This window comes from Cyprinodon tularosa, unplaced genomic scaffold (genome assembly GCF_016077235.1).
Source record: "Cyprinodon tularosa strain WSP-4 unplaced genomic scaffold, ASM1607723v1 ctg25, whole genome shotgun sequence".
NCBI classification, from domain to species: Eukaryota; Metazoa; Chordata; class Actinopteri; order Cyprinodontiformes; family Cyprinodontidae; genus Cyprinodon; species Cyprinodon tularosa.
Window position 1 is genome coordinate 724101 of NW_024038928.1, and position 14961 is coordinate 739061.

A 14961-nucleotide genomic window follows, 5' to 3' on the forward strand; every position below is an offset into this window, starting at 1 on the left:
AGTTTTGAGTGCAAGAAGATGAAATTCTTTTCTTAAATTATTGGATGCAAACTATTGGTACTTCAACATACCAGGAAGCAGCTTTGTCATGTCGATCAAAATCTTTATTTTATACCCAGAGGCTGAAAAAGTTTAATCAAATCCAGTTAAAACAACTTCCAACAGCGCATTTCAAAACTTTAAAAGAAAATTCTTATCGCAGGCATGGATGAAGAGATGCTGAGTTGTAAGGAGAGCAAACCACTTTTGTATGCTCCTTATTATTCTTATTACAAAGATCCACAATTAACATAAAATGTTTGGGCAGAAAATGATAGATACTGATGGTGAGTTTATATTATCTCATTAAATTAAGGGTTTGTGACCTCGTATTGTTTTCCTTTGAATTCATAAATAAAACCGTGCATGCTCTCGAGCTCCAAGGAACTCAGTGAAGCAAGACAGGAAGAACCGCAGAGGCTGCAGACTTTTCTTAGTGCAGGCGGTTTAGAATGGAGTGGAACAGGTTATGCAGGTTGTGAGATTTCAGAGTTAGAATTTCTGTCAGTGTTGTAGTGCTGCATTTATCCACTAGAGGGCACTGCTGTTCATTTTTAGGTGGAGCTTTACTTGTGTTTGCAAGAGAAGTAAAGCCAGTTTGGAGGCCTGCTAGAGCAGAAGCCAGAATTGATCCAGAGTCTGAGTTTATTTACAGTTTAATTTAATCAAGAATGCAAAATGAACTTTCCGTGTTTCTGTTTGTAAATGTAAACATTTAAAACACTCCTAAAGTTAAGGCCGTAATAGCACCCATTTAGCGTAACTTCTCTGCTGTGATTGGAAGGATAGGATATGACGATATAAATGTGGAGGGTTTTACGTAAAACAGTTGCAACATGATGATAAAAAGACATGCTAGCAGTTAGCAAGGTAGATAAAGAAAGCTTTTGTGATTTAATGCACTTCGTTGAGCCAAGTTCAACATTCTTCTGGAAACAACCAGAACAACCTGTTAAAAGGCTTTGTCAACAGCATCTCTCCCTGCATTGATTATTGGATGACACTAAATAACAGCGCTATATCATATTTAGTTTCCACTTCATCAAAAATAAGTGGCAAATAGTCTGACATTATGTTAAAGTGACATGTTTTGTAATTTTTTAGTCAGGAACCTAATAGGTTCCTCTTTGTTCTCGTTAAAAATGGGTTTAATATGTAAAAAATATTTTTTGGTTTATTCAATCAGTATTTTATACAACAGTTAAAAATAAAAAAAATAGTTAAAATATAATGTTCTACTTTTTTTGCACACATAGAGCACGATATATTTAGCTCCTGATGCGAATGAAGGCTCCTTGATGAAAGCGAAAACTCAGGGTTTTTAAGAAAATGAAAGCTGATCAATCAACTTAAGTTTACTGGGAAAGCTGCAGGACTGGATTCCATCAGTCGCCGGCTGCTAAGAACCTTTGCAGACTCTGTCTTCAGCTACATGTGGAACCTTAGCCTCAGTCTGGAGGCTGAGGCCCATGTTTTGTGCAACATTTGTGTGTTTTTGGTTCCTAAACACTCATTTCAAGGAACTACAGGCCAGTCATCATGACCTCCTGTCTGATTACGACCGTGGAGTGGCCCAAGGTGAGCCCCACCTTGGACGCCCTGCAGAGGCCTGGACCACCTCACTGACCAGCCACATTATGCTTGTTGATCAGCTGTGAATCGGAAGCGTTATTCTGCACCATTAGGGCCCTGCAGGGTATTGTCCTGTCACCAGTGTTGTAGTACTCAAGATCGGTCTTGGTCTCGAGACCATTTTTTTGATGGTCTCATCTCGGACTTGAATGCATTCGGTCTCGGGCGCTGAGGACTCGGCATTTTATTTCAAGACCAGTCAAGACCACAACTGGAAATAACGCTAATTATCAGAATTTTATCAGTTTCTTTAAGATCCTTCTTTTTATTGGATGCTTGGATTCAAATCCAAGCAATAACCTGTCTCATTGGTAAATTCATGGTTTTTGTTTTGTGGGTTTTTTTTACGGCTGTCCCGCCCACCCCCTTTCACCTGCGCACGGGCTGCAGCACTTCGATTGATAGTCACAAGTGGTTGTCTGAGAACGGGATAAGATGTCGGCCAAATCATCGGTTATAAAATTCGGCTATTTAAATCACAAAGAATATATTTGTAAAGCAACATTGAGAAAAAAAGCATAAAACGCAATGTAAGTTCTGCAGTGCTTCACTATCTGAGACAGTAGGGACTACGTCCAACTTATTACTTAAGAGATGTTTATGTTTAGTCCAGTTTTGTGTGTTAAATATCTAGGTGTTTTTATGTGATTGTGGGTCTTTAATATCAATGTTGGGGATTTTGATCATGTTTCACATTGTATTGTCACATACTGGCGCTGGTCTTGGTCTTGACTCGGTCTCGACTTTCCTCGGTTTTGGTCTTCACTCGGTCTCGGACCCTAAAAGTCTTGGTCTTGTCTCGGTCTCGATACACTCTGGTCTTGGTCTTGTGTTAGGTGGTCTTGACCACAACTCTGCCTGTCACTACTTTCTTTCACCCTTTGCACCACGAACATTAACTGCAAAACGGAGAGCTCTCTTTACAGTTCATTGTACATTTTGCATATCAGTCAGTCGTGGACTTAATGGACTTCTGTGAAACTAGCCATCAGTGTTTGAATATTATTAAGATGATGGAGATGATCGACTTCAAGGATGCCACCTCATCCACAGATGAACATCCAGGGAGGGGTGCAAGGAGATGTTGAGTGGAAAGTTTGAAGTACCCGAGTATTCACCTCAACAATAAACTGGTTTGGTACAATTAGGATGCCAGAGTCGCCTCTATCATCTTTAGGAAACTGAAGTCATTCAGTGTGTACGGATGCTTAGGACTGTCGCACGCATCGAGGCTTGTGTCAATGATGCAGGTGATAATGTTCAGGACCTGGCTTTGAAGGGGCAGCAAAATGCTGCCTATTCTCCCTTCACATTCTCTTGTTTTATTTTGGTATGTCATGCCTCCACAAAGAGGAACTCAACATATTAAAAGCAGCAGAGGTCTAGAAGGTATAATCCCTGACAAATCTTTCCTTCCCATTTAATAACGAGGTGATTAGCTTCCAGTCTGTGTTGTGAAGCTAGAAATACAAATGTTGGGAACAGATCTCTGTACTAGCTTTTTACTTTTTGGGCCTGGATTATCCGCCACTGTATAGCAGTGAATCAAACACCTGTCCCTAGTAAAATAAACATATTTGAAATCAAAATCATCCCCTCCATTTGAAAAAGGATGGAAATTGAACTTTATTGATCTCACAATAGAGAAATTAACTCTGTATTTAACCCATCCAACTCAACCCTTGGGGAGCAGTGGGCTGCCACTGTGCAGCATCTGGGGAGCAGTTTGGGGTTAAGCTCAAAGACCCAGAGTGCTCAAAGACCCAGAGTGCCAGCTTTGGGGATCCAACTGGGTACATGCCTTCTCAGAGCATATGCGCACCCCCTGTTTGTTTCCATTTTGTCATCGATCTGTCATTACATCATAGATCTGATCATACTGGGGCCATATAAAAAAATCTTTATTGACATCACCCAAATATTAAATTGAAGCTGAAAAGCCAAAAAAGAAAAGAACAACTCGTCTATATTCATTTACCACTAGATGGCAGCATAGAGACAATGAAGGTTGCTCACATTACTTTTAAATTGTTTCTTCTGAATCTGATTCCAGTTTGACCAGTTTAAGCAACAAACTGATCTGCATGCGCAAAAGAAAACCAACAATGACGTGTTTTCCAGGACGCTTTGGTCCAGGAAAAACTGAAGCAATGGATGTTGTGGTTTTTGGCATCAAAAGAAAGAAACCCCATTGTGACTGCTGCGCTTGAAGAATAAAAATGGACAGAATCTCTGCATCCTGGCGTTTTTAATTGGGCTTTGGCTGCAGTTTAGCGTAGAGTTCACTGTGTTTGATTTTTTTTTTTTAACCAAATTGTTGATTTAGCAGGAAACTACGACAGAGTATTAGGGCCAGACCAGATTTTTAAAATTTGTTGAAAATTTGAGAATAAAGTTGTAATATAACGAGAATAAATTCGTATTCTCGTAATTTTACGACTTTCTCGTAAATTTATGACTTTCTCATAATTTTATGACTATTAGACTACTAAATGGGAGATTAAATGTGTAATTTAGTCTGGCCCCGATGAATGAGACATTGGAAGATTGTTGATGAGAACAACCCGTTGTTTTTCAAACCGTGTCTGTTCCTATTGGCCAACGCTCTGACCAATGAGCGCAACTGACTGTGACGTAGTAAGCGCGACAGAAAGCTGGTGGGGGAGTGTAAACAGACAGCCTGTGGGTAAAACGGCAAATTCGTCCTTCTCAAAAATGAATAAACGTAGAGCCTCTTCCTGCTCCTTCCAAAACTGATTCCAAAGCTGAGTCAAACGAGAACTGTTCAATAGTCGTTGCCATCTTCCTTGTTGTGCTTTCTCCAGCGTCGCGCAGCTTTGTCGTCACGCCCTCAAAACCCCGCCCACTTTGCATCCAGACTTTCAAAACACATCTCTGCGTTGTGATTGGCCCGCCAGTACAAGGGCCTGGGGCATTGATCGAGGCTAGACCAACTCGCAGGCAAAAATTATTTTGGCCGCTAGTTTACTAGGCTAAAGAAAAGTCACTTTTGAACAATCACAAGATGGCCTCAAGGGGGCGCTTTTTACCAATAGAGTAAAACATGACAAACGCTAATTAGCAAACACAACCGATTTATTAGATCTTCCAATCAGAACCACATCAAGAACAAAGAAAAAAAAAAAAAAGATACTATTGGTCCAGAGAAACAGAACCGGGACCCAGTGGGTTTCAGGGTCAATAAGGCCAGGTTCAGCGGGACCTGGATCAGTCTTTGAACCTGGTTCTGGTTGGACTTGTATCAGTGAATGGATGTAATTCCACTTTGACCTGGATCAGGCTCTGGGTGTGGGTCGGGCTGGGCTTGGATGAGTCTCTGGATTCGGTCCAAGATGATCTGGTTAGAGCTGCTGCAGTCCTCAGCTCCGTATGGAGCTCTGATGGTCAGAACCCCCGCCACCCTCAGCTCATTCCCGTCCTCTTCCACAGGAACCAGGTTCTTCTGGAGCCAGCCGCAGACACCGGACCTCCTCCTCTGTAGCTCCTCTGGGTCCAGGCTGAGGGTTTCCTGGGGGATGAAGAAGGAGCGGATCCGCCCCAACGTCTCCTGGTCCGCCTCCTGCAGAACCTCCACATGTTCCACAGCGTGGCCCATGACCACCCGGACCGAAGCACCTTCCGCCCGCAGGTCCAGCAGTACCACGCTGCAGAAAGAAGCGGAACCACATCATCCCAAATGAAACAGAACCAATGACTAATTTTCTCTACATCTGAGGACAGAGAGGTTCGACCCAAACAGGCCACCCATGTTACATCCCCAAGATGGATGTTATTTTGTTCTTGCATCCAATCGACACTTTGCTCTGTTTTAAGCTCCGCCTTTAAGACTGAGCTGTTTACTGAGTCTCAGCCCAATCAAGATCACCTGAAGCCTATTTAAGGCCGGTGCAGCTTTACTTCTGGGCCATTTGCCTGCCATACACCTCTGTTCTCATTGTAGAATCTAATGGGCTGTTAAGTTACTGCCATGTAAACCTGCTTGGATGGTTTTTTTGTGGGAGAGCTGCCTTTTTGTTTAACTCATTTTCTCCTGTTTATGTGTTGGTTAGGTAGGTTATTTCATAGGTTTGTATATTTTGGTTTTATATTGTGTAAGGTAAGTCCACTTTTCTTTTTCTTTAGGGTTGTTTTGTTTGTTATTTTGCAATAAAATGGCAGAATAAAACTTTTTTAATGCCTTTTTGACTCCTTCATTCACCGTCTAAATGTATGTTGGTCCCTTATACCCCATAGACCCAGCCAGGGGGGCGTAACACATGCAAGAAACCAAACAGAACCGCAATAGAGATGTTCATCTATTTCTGTCTCACCTGCGGGACACCGGATCCACGGTCAGCAGCCACCCACGGTGCTCCTCCCCCTGCGCCTTCACCATCACCTGTCTATGGACGCAGCGGAGCCACAGCTGCGGACCTGACTGAAGCCACCCACACTGCATCACGCTCCTATGATCATTGATCGATCATCAGCCTGCTACTGATTAGTTATACCGCCGCTGCGGCGCTGCACCACCTCAGCAGTCGTCCGGGTGAAACACAGCAAATGCAACAGTTCCGTCTTATACAGCACAGTGAGCCTCTGCTGCCCCCTGCAGGTCGGGAGCGGCAATACCAACCAGTTTAGATTTTTTTCTTTTGGATTGAAAATGAAATTCAAATGGCCCTGTGATGGACTGGCAACCTGTCCAGGGTAATCCGTGTATCATTCGTTCTTTCTATTTTCAATTGCCAATCAAAAAACAAAAAATCAAAAATTGACTGGTTATTTTGTTTTTTGTTTTTTATCGTTAAACCAAAAACGAAAAAAGGATTGGTTTTTCATATTTCAATTCTAAGCTCAGATCAAGAATACGAAATGGAAAAACGGACAGCAACGCAGAATTTGATTTTAATATTTAATCGGTACAGTTTACATGACCCGGAAGTTTGGTGGAGCGTTAGCTAAAAAAAACAATTGGCTTACTCCCACCACGTTCGATCAAACTGCACCAGATAAGGCAGTCGGACCTATCAGCCATGGACAGTTACGTTTTATTTCGAGGATCCAAGCGTGTGACTCTTGAGGAGGACATGACAACGGAGAAAATTTGCAGGATTTTCCAGGTATAACTTTTTTCTTGAAACTTTTCTGTGCACTGTACTTTTAACTAGCAACAACAAACAGCTTCTCGATCAACATAGTGTGTGGTTCTAGCGTCGCCATGGTAGCCACTTCATTACCCCAACTGCTGCGCAAAGAGCTATTTCCGGGTCACGTAAACTGTACCGATTAAATATTAAAAACAAATTCTGCGTTGCTGTCCGTTTTTCCATTTCGTATTCTTGATCTGAGCTTAGAATTGATATATGAAAAACAAATCCTTTTTTCGTTTTTGGTTTAACCATAAAAAACAAATAACAAAATAACCAGTCAATTTTTTATTTTTTGATTGGCAATTGAAAATAGAAAGAACGAATGATACACGGATTCAGGGTGTACCCCGCCTCTCGCCCATTGACTGCTGGAGATAGGCACCAGCACCCCTCGCGACCCCAATTGGGACAAGCGTGTAAGATAATGGATGGATGGATGAAATTCAAATGTTCGGAAGAGAATTAGGGCCACTGAAAAAAGCATATTCGAATCCAAATCAAAAAGTTAACTGATTTTTACATTTAAATTCAGCTTAATATGGGAAAAAAGTCAGAATTCTGACTTTTATGACTTCCCCCCCCCCCATTTTAAAATCAGTTAACTTTTTAAAAATTTTTTCAGTGACCCCAATCCTCTTCCGTACAAACAAAATATGTTCCGTTTAAAAAAATTGTAAAATCACACTTACAAAGAGAACAAGCTTTTGCATGGACTCCAAATGGCTTAAGAAAAGCATTTATTTTAATTTTGATATGCATTCACATGCATTTGTTGCATTTTTCATAAAGAACATTTCTACTCATCATTGAAAAATATGGAAAAACAAACTGCTGTAAAATTTCTAAAGTAAATAAATGAGCCTAAACATGTGGAGAATCCCTAACTGTATACTATTTATCTTTCTTTACTGATTCTTATTGCTCTATCCATTATTCATTAATTTTTATTATATTCTTTCCTTTTATTATATTATTACTCTCTTTGTTTAAGAAAAAATATGTGATTTACTATAATCTGTACATGTTAATTTCAACATTTTGTTACCTGACTGTAACTACAGTTGTGGAAAACTTATAAAAATTAGAAAATATTTTTATATGTTTACATAAAAAATATAAGGACATAATCACATAAGTCACAATAAGGGTTTGAATGGATAGATATGATTAAATCTGAATAAAGTAATTTGAAACAAACATAACTTCCAATAAGCACAACACCTGCTACAACTACAAACATTATAAAATAAAAGCTTATTCTATTCAGACTCTTACTCTGGAAATCCAACCGGAAGACCCATGCCTTCTTTCCTGTGCAAGATCAGCGAGCGGCTAACAGGGGAGCTAACTCGATCCCGCATCGATCGGAACCAACCTGCGTAAGAATGTCCCGATCCGGGCGTTATGGAGGAGGTAACCTACCCTAACTTCCTTTCTGATCGGTACCTGCTTGTAGAACCTCCTGGTACAAACCCATTGCATTCAGCAGAGTTATCGGAGCTAGCGAGCTACGCGCGGAGCTAATGGCTAATCCTCTTCTATGACGTCACTGTAGTACCTGCCGCACGTGTCCACAGGTGTTCCTCGCCGTGCTTGTTTTAATCGATTAGGAGTACCGATCTATGAGTTTGATTGGCAGAAGCAAGTAGTTAAATTTGCAGGAATTAGAACGGAGTCTGGTTCAGTTTATAGCCAACAGGTCAGGAGATACTGCCACCTACAGGCGGACTGGAAATTACAGCAACAAGCTAAGATAGTCACGGAAATAGCTGCTTGTTAGAACGTCTACCTAAACGGAAACGCATTATTCATCATTGTTTTGTTACAGTAGCTTATCGGGATACATTTATTTATATTTGCCCGAATATTTATAGATTGCTTGTGGTGATGGAGTTTTGGTTTAGAAGCAGAGAACGTCTGTACATTCTTCCTTTGTTCTGATGATGTGATTTTTGCTCAGAGGAAAGTTTTCCATCCCCGGCCTCAGCAGTTTTCCTTCATCCAGTGATTAAGTTCTGGATATTCTGCAGTGATCCTGGGGTCGTGATGGTGCGTTTAGTTGCGACTCATAAACTTCATAAATAAGTGATATAACCTGAATTTAAAGTATTGGCCCGGAAATCAGTGATAAAACATTAGTGAAATATCCGGATTTTTCAGTTTGTTTGTTTTTTGATCATCTGTTTGATGAGATAAAATTTTAAGGTAGGAGATCCAAATTGAACGGTTTGACCCAACAGAGTGCCAAGGATGAAATCAAGTGATTCCCACTGATGGGATCAAGTTTTAAACGGCTGATTGGATGCAGGACTGTTACCATAGTGACAAAGTACCACAGGTTTGATGAGACACTTGGAGACTCTCTGGACCTCAGCATGTCCTGGTTCTGTTCTCCGTCCACAGTCTGAATCAGTCCTGCTGGTGGGGAGGAGTTGGAGCTAGAACAACTGCAGGTGATTGATTTAAGAAAGGTGTTTACATCTTTTCCCAGCCTTGGATCTGACAGAGAGCACCGGGTAGAAAAAGCTACAGAACTCTAACAGTCAGTAAAAAGCTGTTCTTAAAAAGGAGCCGGTACAAATAACTTTCCTTTAATGAAGACTGATTTAAAATGAACTTCGGTTTTAGGTGACCCGTTACTTTGTAACAATCAGCATCCTGGTCTGATGCGATCATGTTGAGAATGTTAGTCTCTGATTCTTTTGTCTGATTGGCTGTTGAATCTGTTTGCTCCTCTCAAATGTCTTATGCAGAATCAAAGGTGTACGTGGGGAACCTGGGGACAGGGGCAGGAAAAGCTGAGCTGGAGCGAGCCTTCGGGTACTACGGGCCCCTCAGAACAGTCTGGATCGCCAGGAACCCTCCAGGCTTCGCCTTCGTCGAGTTTGAGGACTCCAGGGACGCTGAGGATGCCGTGCGAGGACTGGATGGAAAGTCTGTATCGCAGACACGATCACAGGTGACCTCCGGATCGCCTTCCGCTGACTGACTGGATGCTGGCATGTTTCAGGGTGATCTGCGGGAGCCGGGTGCGGGTGGAACCGTCCAATGGGATGCCCCGGCGCTCCCGGTACGAGAGGCCGCCGCCACGCAGGCCGTTTGATCCCGACGACAAGTGTTACGAGTGTGGACAGAAGGGCCACTACGCCTATGACTGCCATCGCTACGGCCGCCGCGGCCACAGGAGCAGGTGCTGCATCACAACTGTGATACCTCAAGATCTATCTGTTCCGCTTCTCACGATGTGATCCGCTTCAGGTCCCGGTCCCGATCCCGTGGGAGGCGGTACTCTCGCAGCAGGAGTCGCAGCCAAAGCAGAGGAAGGAGGTAAGTTCTGCTGAGCTGTAGGTCCCGGGCCCAGAAGGTTGGACTCTAATCTCTGTGATGTCTTCAGATCCAGGTCCTCCCCTCGCCGATCCAGGTCTAGCACACCCAGAAGATCCAGGTCTGGGTCACCCAGAAGATCTAGGTCTGGGTCGCCTAGAAGATCCAGGTCTGGGTCACCTAGGAGATCCAGGTCTGGGTCACCTAGAAGGTTCCGTTCTGGCTCCCCTGGGAGGTCCCGGTAAGTTTTTTTTTTTCTTTGATGTTGTCATGGTGATATTACAACCCCCCCTAAAAAATCTTTTCTTTTCCCTTCAGGTCCAGGTCTCGGTCTGTGTCTAAGCGCCACAGCAGGTGGGTGTGGCTGTTCTGATCATGCTCGGTGAGCCGTTCACCTTTGCAAAGTTTGATGATTTCATCTCTCTGCAGGTCAGGATCGATGGGTCGTTCTCGTTCCGGATCTCGCGCCAGAAGGTGAGACCACAGGTTCTGGTAAAGAGATAAGACCGAACACCAAAACAGGAACAGCTTCGGCTATGCCTACTTTTAAAAACTGCCCAAACCCAACTGATCATTTCACATTTGATGTATAGCTTAGAACTGAACCGGGTTTATAAAACCTGGATTATGTGTTTCTTTAAACAAGTGAAAAAGGAATGATAATATTGCCTGTTTTTCAGTCCAATTACCAGTTTAACAGTGTAATAGATTTCCAGTTTTATGCCCATATTACCAGTTTATTGGTCAGATTACTGGTATGACAGTTAGATTAACAGTTCCACAGTTAGACTGCCTGTTTCAATCAGATTACCAGTTTATCAGTGAGATTATCACTTATAACAGGCAGATAACCAGTATAACAGATTACTGGGTTATGAGTCAGATTACCAGTTTATTGCCCAGATTATCATTAAATCAGTCAGATTACCTGTTTATCAAGCAGATTATCAGCCTATTAGTAGAGTTATTGGACAACTCCACTGGGGTCACGGGAGAAAACTGGGTTAGATGCTGAGGGAGACTTGGGGCGATATTGTTTAAAAATTTAATCTAATTTTTGTCCTTACAAATCCAGTTAATCTAATTTTATATATATATATATATATATATATATATATATATATATATATATATTAATAGAAAATCTATTTATTGATTTTTATTGATTTATTGCCTCTGGTTGGGCTCTGGTACGAGTCGACACCTGGATAGGTGTTGAAATGCCTTCGGTTGCCTTCCAATTTAAGCCTGTTTTTTCTTGGTTGACATGACACAGATGGGAAAAAAAACAGGTATATTTTATGTTATAAAATCTAATAAAAATAACAGAAAAACAAAATATTTGAACTCTCTGACCCACGATAGATCCAAATAAAGAAAGGTGAGGTAATTGGATAAAGAATACGTGGGTAGTACTGACCAAATAACCACCTTACTGGTTTATTTTTCCATTTAAAGCCTGTAAGTTCACCACTTTGGCGTGATGATGCAACCTTAGTGTGATCCGAGTCCAACCAGAGCTGCTGTGCTCCGAAAACGATTCACGTTGAATATAGTGACTGGCAGAAATGTAGTCCTTTTGTTCCTTCTTGTGGATGTTTTTTCTTTCTCTCAGATTGGAATTGAATCATCGCCTAGCAGCCGTTGAAACCAACAGAACAGCAGTCTAGCAGCCTTGCGTTGATACCAACAGTTTTTTTTAGTGTCAGGTCAGTTTGGGAGTTGGCCTTGAGGAGCGTCGAGAGGTCCAGTGGTCCGATTTGAGCATCGGGTCTTGCTGCGTTTCCAGCATCTAGAGTGGCGGACGCTCGAGTTGGGACATCTAAAGTTTTTTCAGCAGGACGCTGAGCGTCAACCAGTCAGAGAAGCTGATCCAGGAGATGTCACTACATGCAAGTCGTGATCTCTGCTTCTACAGAGCTCCCAGCATAAAAGTGAAAAGTAAATAAATATATCAATGGGTTAAACTCCATTGTTTTTACATAGAAAGCCAGGAAAATGTTTTCTTTATGTGCAAAAAAAGTGAGAGTGCTCTGATCATTATTACTCCACTAAAAGTGAGGTGAATAAAACTGCTTCAGAGTAAGCTATTCAGAGGGCAGATGCTAATTCTACTTCTTACAGGGCATTAGGCAATTTTTCATTGATGATTTTAGAAATACCTTTTATGTTTTCCCTTTTTCATATCTTTTTTTTTTCTTGGCTTCTAATTTGAATTTGATTTTTAGCTATGTTACGTAATGTAAAGTTTACAGCACGTTTGTATCAACATTTATTATTTCTATCAATATTTTCAGACATTTTTCATATTTTTTACACAGTCATTTAAGCAGAGCTATAGGAGTAACACAAGCACACTAAGTAAAGGGGAACAATGTACCCCACCTACGTCTGTCGTTCTATTGGCTGAAACGGTTGTCTAACAATGATTATGCTCCAATCTGAGAGAGAACAGTTTGCAAGCAGGGAAGGTGAGTTTGGGAGCAGGCTTTCTTCAGATTTCCATGCTGTCATTTTATCAATGGGAACTGTTGGTTAGCAAATTAATAAAAATAAATCCACAAGCAGGGTTTACAAACAGGCCATTTCTGGCTCAACCAGAGTTTTTTTTGTTTTTTTCTTTTTGTATGAAGTCAGCAACAAAAATGAATGGGGGAAAAAGACAAATATTTCAAAGCATTAAAAAAGTGTTCATTAACATGAAGAACTAACCCTAACCAATCTTAACATGTAGCATTCTTTCTCAACACAATGTGATACCGTCTATCTCATGTAAACCAGAATTTGAAAATAATGCATTAGAATGCGTGGTAGAAACTTATCAAAAATCCAAGTATGCATATAAACACAAAATAAACTACAATACAACACAACTTGACAGTATTTTTAGGTTGTCTGAAGTATTATTTTTTTAAGTGCATGTATTCCAAAAACCTTAAATTAACCATAGCAAAATTATGCAAAAAATCATTTGCCTTTAGTGTTGATACCAAGCTGGGTTATATCAAGATACAGCATTACAGTATCTATAGTTTGCGGAGTATCTTTTTTTTTACAACCTAAATCAGAAGATATATATTGAATAAAGTTTTAACTACACTACTTTAAAATTTAGCTGTGAATATCTGCGTGCTACAGATTTGTTACTTATATCTGATATAGAAGCCGTTTGTAGAGGTAACGCCTCCTTAGAAGGGGAAGATTAAGCTAATGATTTTACAGGCTTATTTCTCTGTTAAATGTAAGTTGAAATAACCTTACTTATATAGCACTTTAAAAACAGCAGTCAGTGACCAAAGTGCCGGACAAAAATAATGATTGAATTGGATGAATAAGACTCTACGATTTAAGTTAATGAAATGATTCACCTTAGAAATAAAATCCATGTAAAAGTTGCAGCAACAAAATACAACATACACAGCAAGAACAAAAATAAACTGGAAAATATATAATACAAAGTTTTAAGGAAATTTGTATACATTTGTATTGAATTTAAGTTTAATAGAAATGATTTCTTTTATAATCAGGGTCCAGAGTATGAAGACAACAGTGAGTAGGTCTGGAGATATTTTGAGCAAGGTCAATTCAGTCTAGGATAACATAAAATTCTACAATGAGGCTATCACTTTCAGTGTCAACATGAATGCTAGAATCACTCCATTATTTATGATATATAAATCCAAAATTACTTTAATAAAAACAACAAACCTTTCTCTCCTTGCATCTGAATGGCTTCCTCTCTGATTTCAAAATACTGGAATAATATTTGCTTTTGAAATTAAGAAACAACAAGAAAAACACTATCTTATTGTAAGTGCGTAATATTCTTTTATGTTATTTGGGTGAACATCTTTTGACCTGCTCAAATTGAGTAGCCTGGGTGCCATTCCGAACTTAGTCCACAACGTTTGAGGTCGGGAAGTTCGGTCTGGCATTGCTCGCCCAATATCTGATTGGGCCAATCAAATTGTCAGGGCGGGCTTTATACGATGATGGACAGATGATTATCAGTAACGTAATTAACCACGTCACCAAAGCGCGCTTGGGTGACAACAACAATGGCTGCCGCTGGAGAGTTGAGGTGTGTAGATTCTGCTATTAGGTCTGTTCTAGAAGATATCGACAGCAAATTAATTTTAAAAGAGGAACAGAGAAACACGATCAAGGCATTTGTTGAAAAGAAAGATGTTTTTGGCGTCCTTCCTACGGGATTCGGCAAAAGTTTAATTTATCAGCTGGCTCTCTTGGTCGCTTAACATACGTCACGCACTCCGTTGCTCTTATTGGTTGTAGGTCTATCCAATTGAGTGCAGAGGCATTTTTTTTCCTGGTTCGTTCGAAACACACCCCATAATCACAGCTCTATAGAGCAGTATCAGACTTATATTCTGACTAGAATTGAGTAGGACTATGTCAGGCTACAAATTGAGGGCAAATGCGCTTATTTTAAGACATTTTAACTTTTTATCAAATCAGTTTTTGTAGTGTGTAACCAGTCTCTACTTGATGTAACTGAATCTCTCTCCCTCTCTCCTCAGTCGCTCGGCTTCCAGGACCCCTGCTGACAACTGACTTCCTCTTTGTTCTCTGATGTTTTGTATGAACTCACTTTGTTGTGTAGCAGCTCTGTGATTATTGGTTATTAATTAGTGATTATTGATTATTGGTTTCTGATCCGCCTGTTTTGGTTTGTCAGCAGTTTTCTTCCTGCAATGATCTGTAATAAAGGTTTACCATTCAAACCTGTGTTAGTGTTTTTTTTGCCTTCTGGGTCAACATATCAAATAAATTTGGAGAGCTGAAGGATCAGCTT

The 14961-nt window shown here is 40.7% G+C and overlaps 2 protein-coding genes across 3 annotated transcripts; one reads left to right on the top strand and one right to left on the bottom strand.

Annotated features, from left to right (window-relative positions):
• Nucleotides 1-4789: 4789 nt before the first annotated feature.
• gemin6 (gem (nuclear organelle) associated protein 6) lies at nucleotides 4790-6229 on the bottom strand. Its single transcript, XM_038288226.1, has 2 exons — nucleotides 6003-6229; nucleotides 4790-5336 (listed from the first exon to the last, which is right to left on the bottom strand). The coding sequence occupies exons 1-2, from the start codon at nucleotides 6128-6130 to the stop codon at nucleotides 4934-4936; spliced, it is 531 nt and encodes a 176-aa protein (XP_038144154.1). The 5' UTR covers nucleotides 6131-6229; the 3' UTR covers nucleotides 4790-4933.
• Nucleotides 6230-8098: 1869 nt separating this feature from the next.
• LOC119785510 (serine/arginine-rich splicing factor 7-like) lies at nucleotides 8099-14890 on the top strand. Of its 2 annotated transcripts, none has more exons than XM_038288224.1 (8): nucleotides 8099-8237; nucleotides 9578-9758; nucleotides 9835-10014; nucleotides 10083-10151; nucleotides 10219-10389; nucleotides 10473-10502; nucleotides 10578-10622; nucleotides 14687-14890. In XM_038288224.1, exons 1-8 carry the CDS (start codon nucleotides 8210-8212, stop codon nucleotides 14718-14720), a joined length of 738 nt encoding a protein of 245 aa, XP_038144152.1. In that variant the 5' UTR covers nucleotides 8099-8209; the 3' UTR covers nucleotides 14721-14890. The 2 variants fall into 2 exon arrangements, with proteins under 2 accessions (XP_038144152.1, XP_038144151.1); XM_038288223.1 differs by having other exon boundaries at nucleotides 10219-10383; nucleotides 10467-10502.
• The last annotated feature ends 71 nt before the right edge of the window (nucleotides 14891-14961 follow it).

Excerpts from the sequence above, each read along its gene's own strand:
- gemin6 (XM_038288226.1), bottom strand. The coding sequence starts at position 6,130 with ATGCAGTGTGGGTGGCTTCAGTCAGGTCCGCAGCTGTGGCTCCGCTGC. Across the intron at positions 5,337-6,002 it reads GTGGATCCGGTGTCCCGCAG|CGTGGTACTGCTGGACCTGC; the intron begins GTGAGACAGAAA and ends TTCTTTCTGCAG.
- LOC119785510 (XM_038288224.1), top strand. The coding sequence starts at position 8,210 with ATGTCCCGATCCGGGCGTTATGGAGGAG. Across the intron at positions 9,759-9,834 it reads GTGCGAGGACTGGATGGAAA|GGTGATCTGCGGGAGCCGGG; the intron begins GTCTGTATCGCA and ends GGCATGTTTCAG. Across the intron at positions 10,503-10,577 it reads GTGTCTAAGCGCCACAGCAG|GTCAGGATCGATGGGTCGTT; the intron begins GTGGGTGTGGCT and ends ATCTCTCTGCAG.